Genomic DNA, 19,249 nt, shown 5'->3' on the forward strand with positions numbered 1-19,249 from the left:
GATCTTTTGATTTATGAGTGAGTGTGTATATTTGTTTCCAGCGCGCATTACCAGTCAGTGTCACAGGCCAGTCAGCAACCTGATGAGAAGGGCAGCCATTTTGAATGAGTCATGAACGTTGGCCAGTAAGCGACCTCTTTGTGCAGTACAGTATTTTGCTTTGTTGTAGGTTAATGATTTCAAACCATTAGTTCCCAAAATAGGAAAGGGAGGCCCTTCTGATGAATTTGAATTTAGAATTTATTCTAGTCATGGTGACCATGGAGTGCACCTGTCAGACTTGTGACTTTGGGTTTTACGAATTCATTTTACATTTTTTCGAAAAGGCCCAGGCTTCTGTTCAATTTTTAAGAGGTCATGTCCTTACAAGGTTAGGTTTGGTTAGTTTAGTTAAAATACAGCATGGCTTTACAAGGTTAGGTTTGGTTAGGTTAGTTCAAATACAGCATGGCCTTACAAGGTTGGTTAGGCTTGGTAAGGTTAGTTCAAATACAGCACGGCCAGTTTACTGCACGGCCTTGGTAATTTCAGATAAAATTGGTACTTAAATTCATTGATCTTTCAACAGCCTTACTATTTTATTGATTTCTATATGATATTTATTGTCAAATTTATTGCAGATTTCCCATTCCAGGGGGGAGGAGGGACAAAAACTCAAAAACGGGCACCGGTAATTTGCAATAAAATTGACAGTCTAAATCTTACAGAAAACACAAATTTGTAGGGTTCCAGAAAAAAAGAAACAAAAAGTAAGGATTTGGTCGAAACTTCCTTCTGCCTACGGGTGACTGTACACTCCCTCTTCTGTCTTCCATTCCTTCATTCATTCCTTTTCCTTCTGCCTGTGGGTGGCTCTACACTGAATGACAAGCCAAATGGTTTCCTGTACTCCAGGAAACCATTTACTACACTGGGTGGTCACCATATAACCAGATTATGGCACCTGGTGATTTATTGGGTAATTAAGGCACTCCAATTGGATTGAGCCTATGTGAGTTTATATGCAAGGGATGGTTGAAGTTTATTGCTCACATAATGCCACTCAGGAATGAGTGCGGCTTGTCACTCTCATCTTAACCCGCCCCGTCCCGTCGACGTATGGGTACGTTGCAATGATTTGCATTTGCCAGTCCCGGCGACGTACCAGTACGTCGTGCAATTGCAAGGTCCCTAATTTGCACAATTTTCAATTTTCGCGCGTGATTTTTCGTGTGTATACACGGGACACCTTCCTCTATTCCTCTACAAGATGCCAAGCAGGGACAATGCCTTATACCACATAACCTCCCCCCTCCCCCCATCATGCCATTTTCTTGGCAAAGGACCTGTTACCAGTGACCTGGCTAGTAAAGATATTCAGGGCCAGAGTGATTCCCCAATCGATGACAATGTGGAGGACAATGTTTACATAGCATTAGAAGAAGAAACAGCCAGAAATAATGATCAGGTAATGTGGGAAAAAAAGGTCAGGTATGGTGGTTAGTTAGTGAGTGAAACAGTGCTTATAATGCTTTTATTACTGCTTGAAAACCAATATACTCTCATACTACATATACATTCGTACCAAGTAAATAAATAAATACCATTTATGAGTGGATAAAATAGTTACCCTCCCATAGAACTCGTTTTCTTTGGTGCCAGCATGTTAGAAAACCCAGTCAGGTAAGGAGGAACTCCTACCTGGATTGGGTATTTTAAACCTCAGGTGAGCGATTTCTCTATTAATTTTCGATGTTTCTCACCAAAAGCGAAGGTTTTAGCCAAAAAAAAATTTTTCGAAAATACCTCGGGACTGGGGGATGTCAGAGGTGCGGAAAACCTCAGGACGTGACGGGTTAAATGTCAGGACCAACTGGCCTAGCTCCGTGCTGTTCTCCTCATGGGGCAACATAGGATTGAATGATGGATGGATAATTTTATCATATTTTTCTTTCCAAAATAAAAATTCATCATTTTCATTATATAGTCTTTGTAGATTAAATGTTCTTGATCATCCTTCTGCACATGTCCTAAGTGTCTCGGTGAGGATGCACCTGGAGTTGCAGTTGATTGGCGGATGTAGGCTAATTGCAGAAAAGGTAATATTAGAGGGGTTACATAAGATAATGAGACTATGAATGTCCATTGACCCTTGCTGCCCAAGGCACCACACTACTGTACAAACAAAGCTGTCACCCACGTCCCCCGTACTCCCCCCTGTACTGTTCAGTTTCCGTTCATATTGCATGGCCCTCTATACCAGGCTTCTGGCTGTGAGGATAACTTCTCTCTTCTGACTTTACTGTCAGAACATGGACTTGTCCTCCCCAACATACAACTGCTGTATGCTGATTAGGTCCCACGCTGGAATTGTGGTTGTACCGTATACAATCCAATTGTACTGTGAATTAAATGCAAGAACATTTCAACAACAAACCAAACGACCTTAAGATAATGTGTTAAAGTTGCTCCCATACTTTTAAATATTTTTATAGAGATTCATAGAGTTGATCAGTGATACTGTACTTGGGTAAACGTTCATTGTATTTAGTTTGCTTTCCTCAGTGATTGCATATATAGGTACGGTATACCTTATTGACAGTAAAGAGGCTTGGGATCTTGGCTCGTAAGGTTGCCTTTTCTCAGATTTGCATTAAAATACTAGTCATAGATATTCATGGCCACAGTGGTACTTGGACATCAGATAACCTTTTCTGGTAGTCTCTTTCAGTCATTAACCACTCTTTCATAAAAAAAGAAAATACAGTAAGACCTCACTATAACGGACTAATTTGGGCCCACACCATTCCGAAAAATGCAAAATTCCGATAAAAGTGACATCCGGACTTCCCTCTGCTAACCCGGACTTTTTCCGATATATCAGACATTATTCCAGATCGCATGAATGGTTTTTAAACTGTTTTGACTACCTTTGCGGTACTGTACTGTGTTATAACTTCACTACATTAATCAAATGGTATAATATATGCTGTATACTAATACTGTACTGTACATTGATAAACATGTATTTTTACTCTAGTGTGGTGAACATAGCTGAAGTGTCAGGCAGTCCGGACTACTTCTGGCTTTATCGGACTTTTTCCGTTATGTGGGAATTTAGTCAGGTAGCTCCTCAAGTCCAATAAAAGAGAATTCCGGTCTGTTGAAGGCAATTATAGCTAGGTTTTACTGTAATAATAATTTCGTTTTGAGATCCTGTATCGTGGCTTATCGAACTTTCATGTGTAACCCCATCTTCTGTGCATGCTTCTGGTTATAATTTGAAAACCTGTTCTTTGTTTAGATTTTTAAACCCTCTGATTAATTTGAAGGCCCTGATCATGACACCTCTCTTTATTCCCTCTTCAGTGTTGTTAGTTCAAGTCTCCTAAACCTCTCCTCATAGTTCAGTTCAGTTTACTGAGGTATGGGACTGTAGGCTACTCTTATATTTTAACTTATTCTAGGTTTTAGTCCTTCTGCAGCTTATTTCATGTAGCTCACTGATAGAAAAGCACAATACTATGGCTCAGCAACCTTTTCATATCATTTTTCATGACCAACATAATATTCTGGTGCTAATTTTTATTCATTTATTTATTATATTTTTTTAATGTGTGTATCCAGTGCTGGGCATAGGCTTCACAGCCTGCTGCCAATGCCCAGTAGTCCTCCTACATACCATACACCTCTACATGTGACCACTTCGGCTCTAACACCCACTGTCCATATTGAATACATGCTAGAGCTGTCTCATACAGGACTGGTACTGTATATTGGTATTAGTGGGGGTACTGTATTTTTACAACATGTCAGTGGGTCTTCTAGAAGATCAGTGAAGTATGAATTTAACAAATTTAAATCCTTAAACTGTACCCTGCCCCAGCAGGGATTTGAACCTGGGTCCTGTGGGACCGCAGGCCACGTCTCTACCGATTGAGCCACTACCTCCCCCTTACAACCCAGCATTCATGATGGAGAGATGGCAGTTTTAAACCTAGTTAGTGTAAAAAGAGTATTTTTGGGTGGCTTTTCTTTGAATGCTTTCTAATTTATCAATGTGTCGCCTGATATAGGGCAACTAATCTTTCATTGGATACTCCATATTGTATAAGGATGAGCCAGGGTTGCACAAAGGGCCACAATACCTCAAAATCCATACATGCAAAAGTTCTCTTAATGCTGCCCAGGATATAGCCTTTGCTGCAACTTTGGAGGTATGAGCAGATGGTTCAAGATTAATAGTTATTGTGATACCAAGTTCTTTCTGCTGTTGATTAATTTGCAAAGGAGTTTTGTTCACTTCATGGTGAAATGCAGAGTTCTTTTTACCTGTATGCATTACCTGGCATTTATTTTCTTTAAAAGTTAACAAACAAGATTTGACTGCAGGAACTCTCCATCCACAGCAGTGGTTCTCAGCCTGGGGTGTGCGCTCCACTAGAGGAACATGAGCAATTTCCAAGGGGGGGGGGTGAGAACCCAGAGGAAAAACAGAGTGGCCTAAGCAAGCTTTGTGTGTGTGTGTGTGTGTGTGTGTGTGTGTGTGTGTGTGTGCACGCGCGCGTGTGTGCATGTGTGTGTGTGCGCGTGCGTGTGTGCGTGCGTGTGCATGCGTGCACATGTAACCATGATGAACCATTGATGTACATTCAGTATTCTGTCTCTGCTCTAGCCTTCAAAGCACATAATTCTTTGAACCTGTGTAATAAGTTGGTTTCTTTCCTTCTTTGTCTGTCACCTATTCAGTCCTGATTTCTTTTTTTCGCTAATCTGTCTGTTTCAAGAGGAAGTTAATGATACCAAGGAGTCTTATATTGTAAGATAGACCACACCCCAGTTACCATAGTGTTGGAGCATCAAGAAGCTTGTTTTTGTTCCTGGTTTGTACATGAATCTGCCCTGCCATTTTCACTATTTACTCAAAAATTTCTTTTATTTTTAGTGTATCAGCAATATCGGGTGTCTGCCCTGTCCTCTCCTCCATCCTTCTTTCCTTCCATCTTCTTCTGTCTTTCTGTCCTTCATTCTTTCCTCATCTTTCTGCCTACGGGTGACTTTACACGCCCTCTTCTGTCTTTCATTCCTTCATTCTTTCCTCTTCCTTCTGCCTGTGGGTGACTCTACACTGAGTGACAAGCCAAATGATTTCCTGTACACCAGGAAACCATTTACTATGCTGGGTGGTAACCATATAACCAAATTTTGACACCTGGTGGTTTAGTGGGTAATTATTGTGCTCCAATCGGATTGGGCCGGTGAAGGTTTATATCCAAGGGGTTGTTCGGGTTTATTGCTCACATAATGCCACTCAGGGATGAGTGAGGCTGGTCACTCTCATCTTAAATGTCAGGACCAACTGCCTAGCCCCGGGCTCCTACGCTCCTCATTGGGCAACGTAGGATTGGATGATGGATGGATGGATGGAGCAGTGTTCAACTCACCGTAGGTTAGATTAGGATAGGGTAGTTTAGATTTTTTCATTTATTTATTTTGGGAGACCTGTAGCCCGAGAATCTCTTATTATTGACAACTCAGGTTTCACTCTTAGCCATGTTGTAACCAGCACAATTCTACACCAGCTCATCTTCACATATCTCCTCTTTACGCATCTCTTGCTAAGAAGAAGGAACCAGCGGGCAAGGAGCCAACAGAATTGTTCCCTCCAAGAAAAAAAGAATAGCAAGATAACAGAGAGCCAAATTCAAGATCAGTCATTTTGAGATTAAATGATACTGATGCTGGCATCCTTTTAGGTCAAGCTGTATAAGCACCATTTTTTATTGAATACTCCTGTTATTTGAATCCTTGTGTTGCTTATTGTTTTGCTGATGCTGATAGATACAGTTCAGTAATATATGTACTGGCAGGGTTCAGCAGTGGCCATGTCAGCTCTCTACCCTCTGGACACAGTGCGCACCAGACAGCAACGTGAGTCTTTATCCATCTCTGCTGGGGCCAGTGCCAGGTACCCATACATTTGTCATCATATATACTGTACTTGTTGAACATTATTTGCTTATTAGAATACTGCTCATTGAAATCATGGGGCGCTCACCATCCACTCACTCAAATGTCGAGCTGCGTTGGGTGTCTGCTCTTTCCGCGCTTCCTTCCGTCCTCTTCTGTCTTTGTTTCCTTCATTCGTTGCTCAAGCTTCTGCATGTGGATGACTTTATATTTCCTCTTCTGTCTTTCTTTCCTTCATTCTTTCCTCTTCCTTCTGCCTATTGGTGACTCTACACTGAGCGACAAACCAAATGGTTTCCTGTACACCAGGAATCCATTTTCTATGCTGGGTGGTAACTGTATAACCAAATTATGGTGCCTGATGGTTTAGTGGGTAATTAAGGCGCTACAATCGGATTGAGCCTGTATAGGTTTATATCCAAGGGATGGTTGGGGTTTATTGCACACGTAATACCACTCAGGGATGAGTGAGGCTGTTCCGTCTCATCTGAAATGTCAGGACCAACTTGCCTAGCCCTGGGCTTCTACGCTGCTCATGGGGAAACATAGGATTGGATGATGGATGGATGGATTTCCATCCATCCATCCATCATTCAATCCTATGTCTCCCCATAGAGGAGCGTAGGAACCCAGGGCTAGGCAAGTTGGCCCTGACATTTAAAATGAGAGTGACCAGCTTGATCATCCCTGAGTGGCAGTATATGAGCAGTAAACCTCAACCACCCCTTGGATATAAACCTACACGACCTCAATCCGGTTGGAGCACCTTAATTACCCACTAAACCGCTAGGCGCTATAATTTGGTTATATGGGTACGATCCAGCGTAGGAAATGGTTTCCTTGTGTATAGGAAACCATTTGGCTAGTCACTCAGTGTAGTTACCCATAGGCAGAAGGAAGAGGAAAAAATGAAGGAAAGAAAGACAGAAGAGGGAGTGTAAAGTCACCCATAGGCAGAAGAAAGAGGAAGGAATGAAGGAAAGAAAGACAGAAGAGTAAGGATGGAAGAAAGGATAAGGGAGTTACCCAAGAGCAGTACTGCATCTAGTTAGTGGATGGTGAGCACCCCCACCTACCACACATATTCATTAATTTTAATAATAAATATGACTTTGTCATTGAAGTACAGAATGTAGCATGTTTTTTATTGCAATTCATCTGTCAGTGAAATAATATAAGTACAGTAAACACGCAATTATCCAGTGTAATTCAGCCAAGCCCTATGCTTAATAATGTGAAACACCAGATACTGAATTCTAAGTTATCCCCATTGGCTCACTATTCAGCAGCTGGGTATAGCATCACTATCTCTCAACCCTCTATCTTAAAAACTTTCCCATGAGTAAAAGATGAAAATTAAACATAAAATACAGTACAATAAAATAATGATACAGTACAATAATATAGTAATACAGCACCGGCTGGTTGCCGTTTACAAGCCAGTTGATACACCTCAACACTGGACATTGCATAGAAACACCAGTTATGTCAAGTTTTGGCCCCAAATATTGCATAATTTTGCCAGATATTGCTTTAATAGAACCAAGCCAGCAGCGCTGAATATTGTGTTGGCTGGATATTGCGACAATGGATAATTGAGAGTTTACTATAGTTAATTACACCCACCGCAAATTGACTTAGGACCTACACACAGAATTGGTATGGGAGAGTTGTCTGTCTTTGCTTTGTGTTTCCACCTCTACCAAGTGAATTTTTGAGGCAAGAAGTAACTGGCAACTCCTCTTGTGTTGGCGGGAGGTGGTGAAACACTCAGCACATCATTGCTTGCCCAGAATCAAGAGTGGAAGTATATGTTCCTGTTGCTCCGAGCATGCACCTTCATCTTTTTTCATATGCATTACTGTTTGCCCTGTTATTTTCCTAGAGTTAAGTTGTCATGCCCAGAAAGTACTGATCAAGGGATGAGAGGGTCCATATCATTGCATGGAGGCAGGATAATGTGCCTATCAATACGATTTGTGAACGTACTGGACGCGCAAGTCAACTGTCGTGAAGATTCTTGCTGCAGCGTGCAGCCTGCCACCTGATGTCCTACCAGAGCACAAGCATGGCAGTGGAAAGAAGAGGATGACTTCTAGAGGTACAGATACGCTTCTGAAGAGGGAAGTAATCAAGAATCCTCTACTGACAGCAGCAGAATTGAAGAGAATGCATCTGCAGCTGTTACAAGACATCTCAATTCGAATTATCCAACACTGCTTGCAGAAGGAGCTGGGTTTTCCAAGCTGCACCACAGGCAAGAAACCGCTTCTCACTGATTGCATGAAGAAGCAGCACATTCATTTTGCCAAGAAATATGCACACTGGACATCGGATGAGTGGAGAATAGTTATGTTTGAAGGGTTAACGATGGAAGAGTTGAGAGGTAGGATGGGACTGGAGTGTATTGATGTTGTGATGAGGAGAGGTAGATTGAGATGGTTTGGACATGTGGAGAGGATGGGGGATGATAATTGAGTGAGGGAGGTGAGAAGTGTTAATATTAGGGGTGGGGTTATGAGGGGTAGACCGAGAAAGACATGGGACAAGGTCATTAAGTGTGACCTCAGGGTTAAGGGACTGAACAGGGAGGCTGCAGTGGATTGTGCAGCTTGGAGAGCCGCCATTAGATGACCAAGGCCTACGCATGCAAGCATCTTGGAGCCTTTAAAAACAAAACAAAATGATGAAAGCACATTTTAAGTGTTGCACGTTCATTCTGGCAAGGTTTGTCGCCCTGCCTCCCATATTCAATGTGACCCTGCTTACACGATGCCAACTTTTAAGCACCCACAATCAGTAATGGTATGGAGGTGTTTCTCAGGTGAAATGGGTAGGGGAGGCCTCTACTTTCTTCCTAAGAACTTGATGATGAATGGTGGCCAGTACATTCAAGTTCAGAAAGATCATTTGTTAAACTATTTTGCTATTCATGGGTGCGACTTTATCATGTACGATTCAGCTCCATGTCACAAGTCAAGAAAGGTGACAAAATGGCTTCAGGATAATCAGATTGAGGTCCTCGACTGGCCTGGCAACAGTCCGGATCTAAATCCGATAGAAAACTGCTGGGCAAAGATGAAGAAAATCATGGCAGAGAAGAAGACACCTAATCTGGACAGCCTCAAGACTGAACTGACAAATGTTTGGTGCAAAGAAATGTCCTTAGGTTACTGTAGAGATCTGAGTGATTCTATGCCAAAACGCATCCTACTGGTCCTGAAAACCAAGGGAAACATGATTTCATATTAATGAATGGCATTTCATGAACAGACATTGTGATATACTATGATTTCTGCATTTTTTAATACCTTGTGGGGGAAGGTCCTGTCAATTTGCGGTAGCTATAGATTAATGCATTCGTTCTTATGATGGATTTTGTGTTTTGTTTTTGGTGCTTTCAGTTGCTTTTATTCAGCTCAGGAGAGGCTTTTTGAAGGGGAAGGGTTAGGTTTAGCCTTTATTAACCAGTTCAGTACTGTATTAGAGGTCTGTCGTAAGTGAGATTTAATTACTGTATCTGGTGGTAGCAAGAATAGAATAAGAAAGATGCCATCTAGCTGAAGGACCTGTTAGGAACAGTGTGAAGAAATTGATATGATAATGTGTCAGTAAATGTGTTTCCCCTCAGTGGAGGAAGGGAGGACCAGCAAGAACATCTTCAGTCAGCTGGCAGAGATATACAAGCAAGAGGGGCTGTAAGTATTACCTTTGATTTTCTGGTGTGTTTTGAAGTTCAGCATCAATTTAATTGTTGTCATTGTCATTGTTGTCATCAACAAACATCATTATCATCAATCATCTCCTTCATCCTTGCTGATATTGTCACTTAAAAGATAGATAAGATCTAGAAATCAGAAAGAAAAAATATACAAGTGGGGTGATACTGATCAGCATGCTGACTGAAATGGGACACACAGTTAAACATATATAGCTATGCTGTATTATCCTAGCTCTGGAACAAGTGCTCATGGGCCCTTCAGGCCCCTCACACTTGCTCCTGCGGAGGGCTGTCGTGTTGCTGTAGCCATGGGCAAATCATTCTACAGAGATTCTATGCAGGGCGCTGAGAGCGGCATTTTTTGGTCAAAATGTGATCGTTCGTTAAGTATAGTAAAAGTTTTTCAATCGTGATGGGACCAAGTTTTTTCATATCAGCGATTTTTTTTGCAATTTTTGTGCCTGTTTTGGTGTGATTTGAAAATGTCGTTTCGGCTGCCCAAAATACACACACACACACACACACACACACACACACACACACACACACACACACACACATGGCTAGTGCCATAGTATATTAGATTAAGACTTACGGGCATAACCATCCGCACATATTTTATCATAAATATATTTCACCACTTTTTTTTTTTTTTCTTCCAGAGTCGTAGGCCGTCATTACTGCAGTATGTTTTAGTATGACAAGTTTGAGATCATAAATAAGAACCTATGTTGGTTTTAAATGTAACCTTTCATCATGTTACTTAAAGATATGAGATAAACTGCAGTATCTGACTGATTTATCACTATACTGTATCTGTGTAAAATATTCCAGAAAATTGTGGTTAGTAATCATAAAAATTTGATTACATTATATATACTGGTATATATACATTATTTATCTATCTGTCTATTGCCAGGCGCCTTAATCCCGTAAGGGGTGACCAAAAACAAATCGCTGCCATGTCACCCTGTCCTCCACCGTTTCGATGCCCTGCTTCCAGCTCTTACCCCCACCCCCCTCTCTCATATATCTCTCCACTCCATCCCTCCATCTCATCCTTGGCCTCCTCCTCCACCTCATTCAGAAACACTCCCCTCATCATTCTCTCACGCTTCATCTATCTATCTATCTATCTATATATATGGGGGGCTGCACAGAGAAACGGTCCTAAGCGACATTTGCCACGAACTTCATTTTATGACGTATATCAATATGCTGACCCTCTAATGGTTGTGGTTGGATGTTCTGTCAAAACAACACAGAAAATAAGGTTGAGACACTCATGAAGCAAGGTAGCTTTTTCACTCTAACAAGATTTAGGCCCCGTGTGCCTAGTCTGGTAGGCCTATGCGTATAATAGTGATGCCATCTCCCAGCTTTCTGGAGCACGTGTATTCTGTCAGCCAGGACAGTCTTAGCCAGTGATAACTCAGCCAGCCTAGCATTGCTCTCTGATTGGCTGCCAGGCTAGGGAGCGACAACGTCAGTGAAGCATTCCCAGACCACGTTGTTTTGGTTAGTTGTCGGCTTGCTGTACTTCATGACGACCTGGACCGATTATGGAATATGGATGACAACACGACACTACAGTACTGGGTGGTGAGTAATGACATTATTCCGTCTCTATAGTCTAGAATGATGATTTCAGTACCAGTACATTCATACTGGTAATTATTTTTGTTATTATTGTTGTCAATAATCAACCATTCTAGACTGTATGGAATAGCTATAACATGGTTTTTCATTATGATAGTGTAATTATTACCATTATTATTATTATGAAAGTAGTGGTTGTATTATGCTTATAACTTTTCCGGGTAATGTTCTCAATCATTTTCACCAATTTTGTATCTATTTACCAATCAAGAATCAGATGAAAATTATGTTCTATTCCAATACAATAGGTAAACAACAGTAACTGTACCATGCTATTTTATTATTATTTCGTGCAGCAAATTGCTCTCAAAGTTTGGCACTAATTTTGACAGATTGACACAGTAATAAACATCAGGTACAGTATATTCATAACCATTTTTACAACTTTCAGTGATTTTCACATCGTTACTTAAAATTAGACGCCTTAAACTACAAAGTGACCAAATATGATGACACTGCCATTAATAGTAAACTAAATCTAAAGAGTTAAATGCCGCCAAACTTTGAACGCTATTTTCCACGTTTTTTTATATTTGGCACTTAGCGTCATTACTGTGGGCAGCCCCTCATATATATATATATATATACAATAATCCTTATACTATCTGGACTCCCACTTTCCGGACACCCCACTTACTGGACATTGTGGGCCTGGACCTTCAGAACCCAAAAATGGCCAAAAAAAAGAAAAAAAATCCTCCCCCCAAATCCAATTTTTTCCCCTCCCGTAATTTGAAATTGCCGTGTGACACTGAACAGCTGATTACACCATGGCCCTTCACCCCTTCCTTCCTCCCCCCTCCCCTCTCCTCTGTCAGGGTTGCCATTTGGTATATTTCATTACCAAATGTGGGCCAATTTGGTAATGAAAAATTCGTTTGGTAATGAACCAGAATAATGCATTACCAAATGGATTTTTCACATGTATGAGGATACACAGGATGGAGATGGTGGATTGTCTGCTCTCTCTGATTAATCTGCTAGCCTACATAGCGTGAAAATAATCAACATGCTGTTAATTATAAGGAGAGTGATTACATGTATTTCCACTTGTATACACTGAGGTGGTTTGGACATGTGGAGAGGATGGAGAATGAAAGACTGACTAAGAGGGTGTATGTAGGTGAGGTGGAGGGAGGGAGAGGGAGGGGTAGACCGAGGATGAGTTGGAGGGATGGAGTTCAGAGGTATATGAGGGAGGGGGGGGTGAGTTGGGGGGAGGGGAGTCAAATGGTGGGTGACAGAGTGACTTGGAGGCGTTTTGTCTGCGGCCACCCTTTGCGGGATTAGGGCGTCGGGCTATAGATAGATAGATAGATATATAACTACTGAAGAGTAAATCCTAGCATTACAAATTTGGTAATGAAAAGTTAAATTTGGTAATGAAAATTGAGGAGTTTGGTAATGTGGCCATTGCTGTTTGGCAACTCTGTTTCCCTGTCACCAACACTCCAGCAGTTACTGCTTAACTTCGATCGCAGTGCATGCCACACGTTCTTGTTTTTTGTGAATTAACTGTTAAGAAACTGCAATACCTCGCCAGTAGACCACACGGGAATTTACAGTGTTGTGCAGTGTTAAGAAATTAGAATTTAGAGTGCAAAGGATTAACTGTGGAGTGCAAACTGGCGGTTGAAACTGGCGTAGTGCAATTAACAATGTGTAGTGGTAAACAATTATAACTCACAGTGCAAGGAATTACTGTAAGTGCAGCACAACACTGGATTACTGTACGTGCTTCAAGAGCATTTTCACCACTGCCAAAGCCTTGGAGAAGGCGCCCACAGACGTGCTGTAAGTACCCTGGCTGAGGTACAGTCACTTCTGATTCCTCATTCTTTGGTTCCTTTTCATTTATTTCATGCTTTATGTCCATTGTTGGTGTGAATAGGGTCTTAAATAGGTTTAAATAGGTGCTATGCATGTACAGTAGGGAGTTATTTAGATGGCTTTCAAAGTTAGGCTGGGTTAGGGTCCATAAGTACCAGTCCAGCAGGCAGGGGCCCACTTTCAAGACGGGACCACTTTCCGGACATGCCTTTGGCTCAATTACATCGGATAGTGGATGGATTACTGTATATATATATATATATATATATTTATATATATTGTATATATACACAGTAGACTCAGGGCGTGAGTGAATGGGCGGTCCATGACCTCACGCACTGTGATTTCGCATACTGTGAATACATAATCTTATGGGAAAAATAACGAATGGTTGGGACCCCCTCAAACCTTGATATTTTTTAACCTTAGAGATATAATAATGGAAAAATTTTTAAGACATATACTACAGATACAGCTAAAATAACAAAAATATGGTCAGTCACCTTAAAAACAGTAGATGACAGGCCTGATGGACTTAAATAGCAGAGGTTCCGAGGCGCGGCAACACACTTAGAGTGCGTCCGCCACCCCAGCTGCACCACACGTGTTTAACGGTTGCCAGTGTTGTATTATTCCAGGCTTTGACGAAGAAATTTACGGCCTGTTGAATGTTATATTTCTTCCAGAATGCAGCAACAGTCATTATGGTGGTGGTTGCAGGTATGCCAGGTGAAGCAGGTGAGTCAGGTGGGGCTGTGGAGATGGAGGGGGATGCGGCTGGTGAGTCAGGTGGGGCAATGGAGGTGGAGGGGATGGCGGCAGGTGACTCAGGGGAAGTGGTGAGGGGAGGATCTTCCATCTCCTCCTCATTACTGCTCACATTTTCAGCAATTTCCTTCATCTCTTGTTGTTTGTCTGTTTCATTTCTCATCTTGTTATGGACGTATTTGCAGTATAACAACATGGCATTTGTGAAATAACCATTTTTCAAGTGAATCCAAATTTTATAGAAACTGGGTATCTATGCTGACTAACCATTAGTGTCGAAAATGTTATCGTCAAAGTTGTTATTGGCAAGATCTTACTGCAGACTCCTCTTGAGCACCTTCCGCATGAGCCTCTAAGTCACGATGGGTGCATCATGTGGGGAGGGGGGATCGCTTAGTCTGGGAAAATAGCGGTTTTGGGCTACTCCTTTTGCCTTTGCCTTGCGTATTGTGGGCTAAACTCGCACATTCAGTTTTATGGTTATGATTTTTGGTTACTTGTGCACTATGCGATTCGCACACTGTGATCACGCGTACTATGCGAGCCCACTGTGTGTGTGTATATATATATACTGTATATATATTATATGGAGCCTCTGTGGTACAGTGGTAAGGTGTGCGTTTTATGAAGAACAAAGGTTCGTGCCCCGCCAGGGTAATAAACTTTGGGAGTGATCTTCTGGCCATGTACTGCATTGGCGGACACAAGGGGTGCTGTGGTTGAACCAGTGTCACATACTATAAAGTATGCTTGCACCCAGTTGGCTTGCATGTGCCAGTTACACTTTGTTCACAGACTACACACACATCCAAAGCCACTCCAACACTACAATTACATGTACAAGCACTTCTCACCCTACATACAATCTCTGCTAGACAGCCTAAGCCACTTGGTAGAGATACATTGGCTGTATCGTCCTCACTTCGGTCAGGATAGGCCGGTCCTGCAGTGGACACTCAAATGGCTGATGAGATGAGATGACATATATATATATATATATATATATATATATATATATATATATATATATATATATATATACGTATATATATATATATATATATATATATATATATATATATATATATATATATATATATATGTATACAGTACATTGTTTTATGCTGTAATACAAGGTCAGTACAGTACTGTACTTGTATTTTATCTGAATCTTACATACACACACACACACACACACACACACACACACACACACACACACACACACACACACACACACACACACACAGCTAGGCTATACCATAACTTTTTATCCCTCTTTTGTTTTCATGACCAGTTATTTTACTGTCATCTATGCACTATGCATTCACCCAGTTCACTTCAGACCCCTTCCTGCATTCACCATTTTGTAATGTCTCACTGTTCTCAGAATAGAACTGTAATGTGAGTTATTTCAGTACAGGATTGTACTGTGACCGTTTAGCAGAGAGATTGGCTGAGATTTGAAGGCCATGGTGATGTGATGTGGAGGGGGAGATTTAATTGGTTTTGACTTGGGGAGAGAATGGAGGATGAAAAAAATGTGAAAATATCAGTGACTGTTAAAGTGGAGGCTGGTGCACCAAATATTAGATGTTAATAATACATGGGATAAGATCTTACAAGTGAACTCTGGCTTTCAGGAATGAGCAGAGATGCTGTCAGGGATTGTGTAGCATGGAGAGCCTCCATCAGGTGAACTAAGGAGACATGCTAGTACAGTTGCACAAAAGTCATTGAGAATGAAGTAAAACTAATTCCCCCTCTACTCACACACATCTCTCTAGACTTATTCTGTATGCATTTTCCAATTGTCTCTCTCTCTCTCTCAGTGCAGGACTGTACCGTGGACTTTTACCGGTGGTTGAGAGTCTCTACTGCTCCAACTTTGTGTACTTCTACTCCTTCCATGGGCTGAGACGTGTGGCCAACCCAGACAAAGAGGCACTGCGCGACCTCTTATTGGGCGTGTTATCAGGTTAGAAACCATCTGACCTGCAGTTGTAACTGCAGTGTTCAGTTGTCCAGTGTTAGATATATTCAGGGCAGCCATTATATCATTCATTATTATGAGTTCAGAACTCATCAGTGCTGTACACTTCCTCAGAAAAGGATCAGTGCATACTACATGTGACCGTCTGACACCACAGGCGATGGCTGTCTCAAAATGCTTGATGATTCCACCCCACATTGGTAATCCTGCTGTCATAAGGATGCATTTTATCATATGTTTGGGACATTTCCCATTCAGTAATGTTATCATATAAATACAGTAAGACCTCACTATAATGGACTAATTGGGGCCCAAGCCATTCCGAAAATTGTGAAATTCTGATCAAAGCGACATCCGGACTTTCCCCTGCTAATCTGGACTTTTTCTGATATATCAGACATTATTCCAGATCACACAAACGGTTTTTAAACTTTTGACTTCCATTGTGGTACTGCACTATGTTTTAACTTCACTACATTAATCAAATTGTATAACATATATAATAATGCCAATAGTGTCGTCTTTTATTTTCCTTTTTGTGGTGAACATAGCTGAAGCCATCAGGCAGTCTGGACTGCTTCTGGCTTTGTCGGACTTTTTTTTTATATACTGTATAGGATATTAGTCCGGTACCTCCTCTTTTCCGATAAAAACGAATTCTGGTCTATTGAAGTCCATTATTTCGAGGTTTTACTGTACCTATATCCAGATGATAAAATACTGTATTAAATATTTGTGAGCCATCACAAGTTTTATCAATTATTTCTGATATCACTGGAGCCCTCCTGTGCTATATTATTTGGAATTAGTGTTTATATGCAATGTGGAAATTAATAACCTATCTTGATTATGTGAATGAGGTACTTCACAGTAATGTTTCATGTCTTTCATTAGTGTTTATCATAATTTTCTCAGATGCCTTGTTTCTTCCTTGGATCATCATCTGTATAGTTCCCCAAAGATATATTTCCTTTCTTTTTTGTTGCTAAGTCTTCTGACCATTCCAATTATTTACCATTATTAGTAGTTACGTCATGTCTTTTGTTTTGTTTTTAAAGGCTCCAACGTGCTTGCATGTGTCGGCCTTGGTCACCTAATGGCGGCTCTCCACGCTACATGATCTATTGCAGCCTCCCTGTTCAGTCCCTTAACCATGAGGTCACACTTAATGACCTCGTCCCATGTCTTTGTCGGTCTACCCCTCATAACCTTACCCCCAATATTAACATTTCTCACCATCCTCACCCAGTTATCATCCCCCATCCTCTCCACATGTCCAAACCATCTCAATCTACCTCTCCTCATCACACACAACACCAATACACTCCAGTCCCATCCTACCTCTCAACTCTTCCATCGTAATCCCAGCCCCTCCAGGCCTTGGACGCAGGGACGCACTGCACATCCACCTAATCATTGTCATTTCTGTATGTCTGAGCTGGTGAATATCTTCCTCCTTCACTGCCCAGGTCTCACTACCATACAGCATTACACTCCTAACACATGCTGCATACAAAGACCCCTTAGCACGTAGGAAGAGTCCTCTCAGTGTCAGGAGAGGCAAGAGCTCCCTGAACTTCTTCCAACCACTTCTCACCCTAGCCACAGAGCTAGCTCCAGCCCCACCTCCTGCACACAACATGTCTCCCAAATAACAAAACTCTTCCACACACTCAAGAGATTCACCAGCAAGTTCAATCCTTTCACGTCTGACAATCTCCACCTGCTCACCCCAGCACACCATACACATAAAATCAGCATTGTCTCATAGTCTACCTCTGATACCACTACATCTCTTATGCACCCATTTATCACAAACACCGCACAAGATGGAATTACTTCCCACACCCTTGTGGCAAACTGCACATGGCCACTCTCCCTCGTCTTTGACAGTACTGCCACCAACCCTAGATATCATCACTTTTGTTTTATCTGCATTAACTCTTAAACCCTTGTGCCCCATGCTGTCTCTCCACATCCTAAACCTTTCCTCCACCTCCCTTTCGTTCTCTGGAATCAACACCAAATCATCAGCTTACAACAACTCCCATGGGAGTCCGTTTCTAAAGTCACGTGAAAGGGCTTCAAGTACCATGATAAACAACATGGGACTCTAGACTGACCCCTGATGCACACCAGCATTCACGGAAAACTCATCACTCAAATCTCCATTCACTCTTACGTGGGTGTGAGCACCCACATACAATAGCCATAACCACCCTAACCAGCCACTCCTCCAAGCCAAGCTTTCTCATTGCCCACTTCACCACTTCTCTAGGGACTCTGTCAAAGGCTTTTTCCAAATCAACAAAAACAAAATAAAGATCCCTTCTCCTACCAATATATTTTTCCTGAAGCTGTCGAACAATGAATATAGCATCAGTGGAGTATGTATAGTTGTGAGTAAAAGATGGAAGAAGAGCATAAGACAGTATGGATTAGTTGGGTCAAGGATTGTGTGGGTAAAGTTGAAAGTTGGAATACAAATGTGGGCGATTGTGTGTGTGTATGCGCCAACGCAAGATTGTGCTAGAAGAGTGAGAGAAGAGTTCTGGACAAATGTAGAAGTGTGCATGGAAAAGTTTGGAAGGAATGAGAGAGTGTTTTTGATCGGTGATATGAATGGTAAAGTTGGGAATGTGAAGGTGGATGGAATAGTTGGTGAGTGGGGTGTGCCTGCTGAGATAGATGAGAATGGCAGTGCGTTAGTGGACATTTGTGCTGGGAGGGGGTTGGTGATAGCCAATACCCTCTTCAGGCATAAAATGATCCACATGTATACATGGCGAGTGATGAGAAGGGTGGGTGGTGAACTGAATGAAAGGAAGGCAATGATTGATTATGTGCGTTGGATGAAAGGATGCGAAGATGTGTAATGGATGCAAGAGCTTATAGAGGTTGGGGGAGTGGACTTTCTGACCACTACTTGGTGGTGACCAGTATTAGGATTCAAGTAAGATGGAGGAATAGAAGAAGGGAAAGACGAGAGGAAGGAGTAGTTGCAAGGAGAGTGGAAAGGTTACAAGAGGATGAGAAAAAGGCAGAGTATAAGAGAGAAGTGGAGGAACGATTGGGCAAATATGAATTGGAGCAGATGGGAGACATGGAAGGTGTGTGTAGGATACTTACAGAAGAAATATGTGCAGCATGTGATGTGGTGTGTGGAAGGAAGAGAAGACGGAGGGGGGTGCAAGGAACAGCGTGGTTGACTGAAGAGGTGAGACAGGCTGTGGCACAAAAGAAGACAGCATACAATGAATGGATGAGAAATAGGGGTGTGGAAGAAGTTGAGAGGCGGAAGAGAGTTATATGTAGAAAGAGAGAGAGAG

At 41.7% G+C, this 19,249-nt stretch overlaps 1 protein-coding gene across 1 annotated transcript in view; it reads left to right on the forward strand.

Annotated features, from left to right (window-relative positions):
• The window catches only part of PMP34 (Peroxisomal Membrane Protein 34), a 55,580-nt gene that overhangs the window by 3,164 nt on the left and 33,167 nt on the right, over window positions 1-19,249 (forward strand). Inside the window, exons 2-4 of the mRNA XM_080271665.1 lie at window positions 5,850-5,910; window positions 9,581-9,647; window positions 15,760-15,905. Of these exons, the coding sequence (XP_080127791.1) occupies window positions 5,850-5,910; window positions 9,581-9,647; window positions 15,760-15,905 (274 nt within the window). The remainder of the gene's footprint in view (window positions 1-5,849; window positions 5,911-9,580; window positions 9,648-15,759; window positions 15,906-19,249) is intronic.

The sequence above is a fragment of the Coenobita brevimanus genome, chromosome 47, assembly GCF_032717465.1.
Source record: "Coenobita brevimanus isolate Jiangsu-jjx chromosome 47, ASM3271746v2, whole genome shotgun sequence".
Classification (NCBI taxonomy): Eukaryota; Metazoa; Arthropoda; class Malacostraca; order Decapoda; family Coenobitidae; genus Coenobita; species Coenobita brevimanus.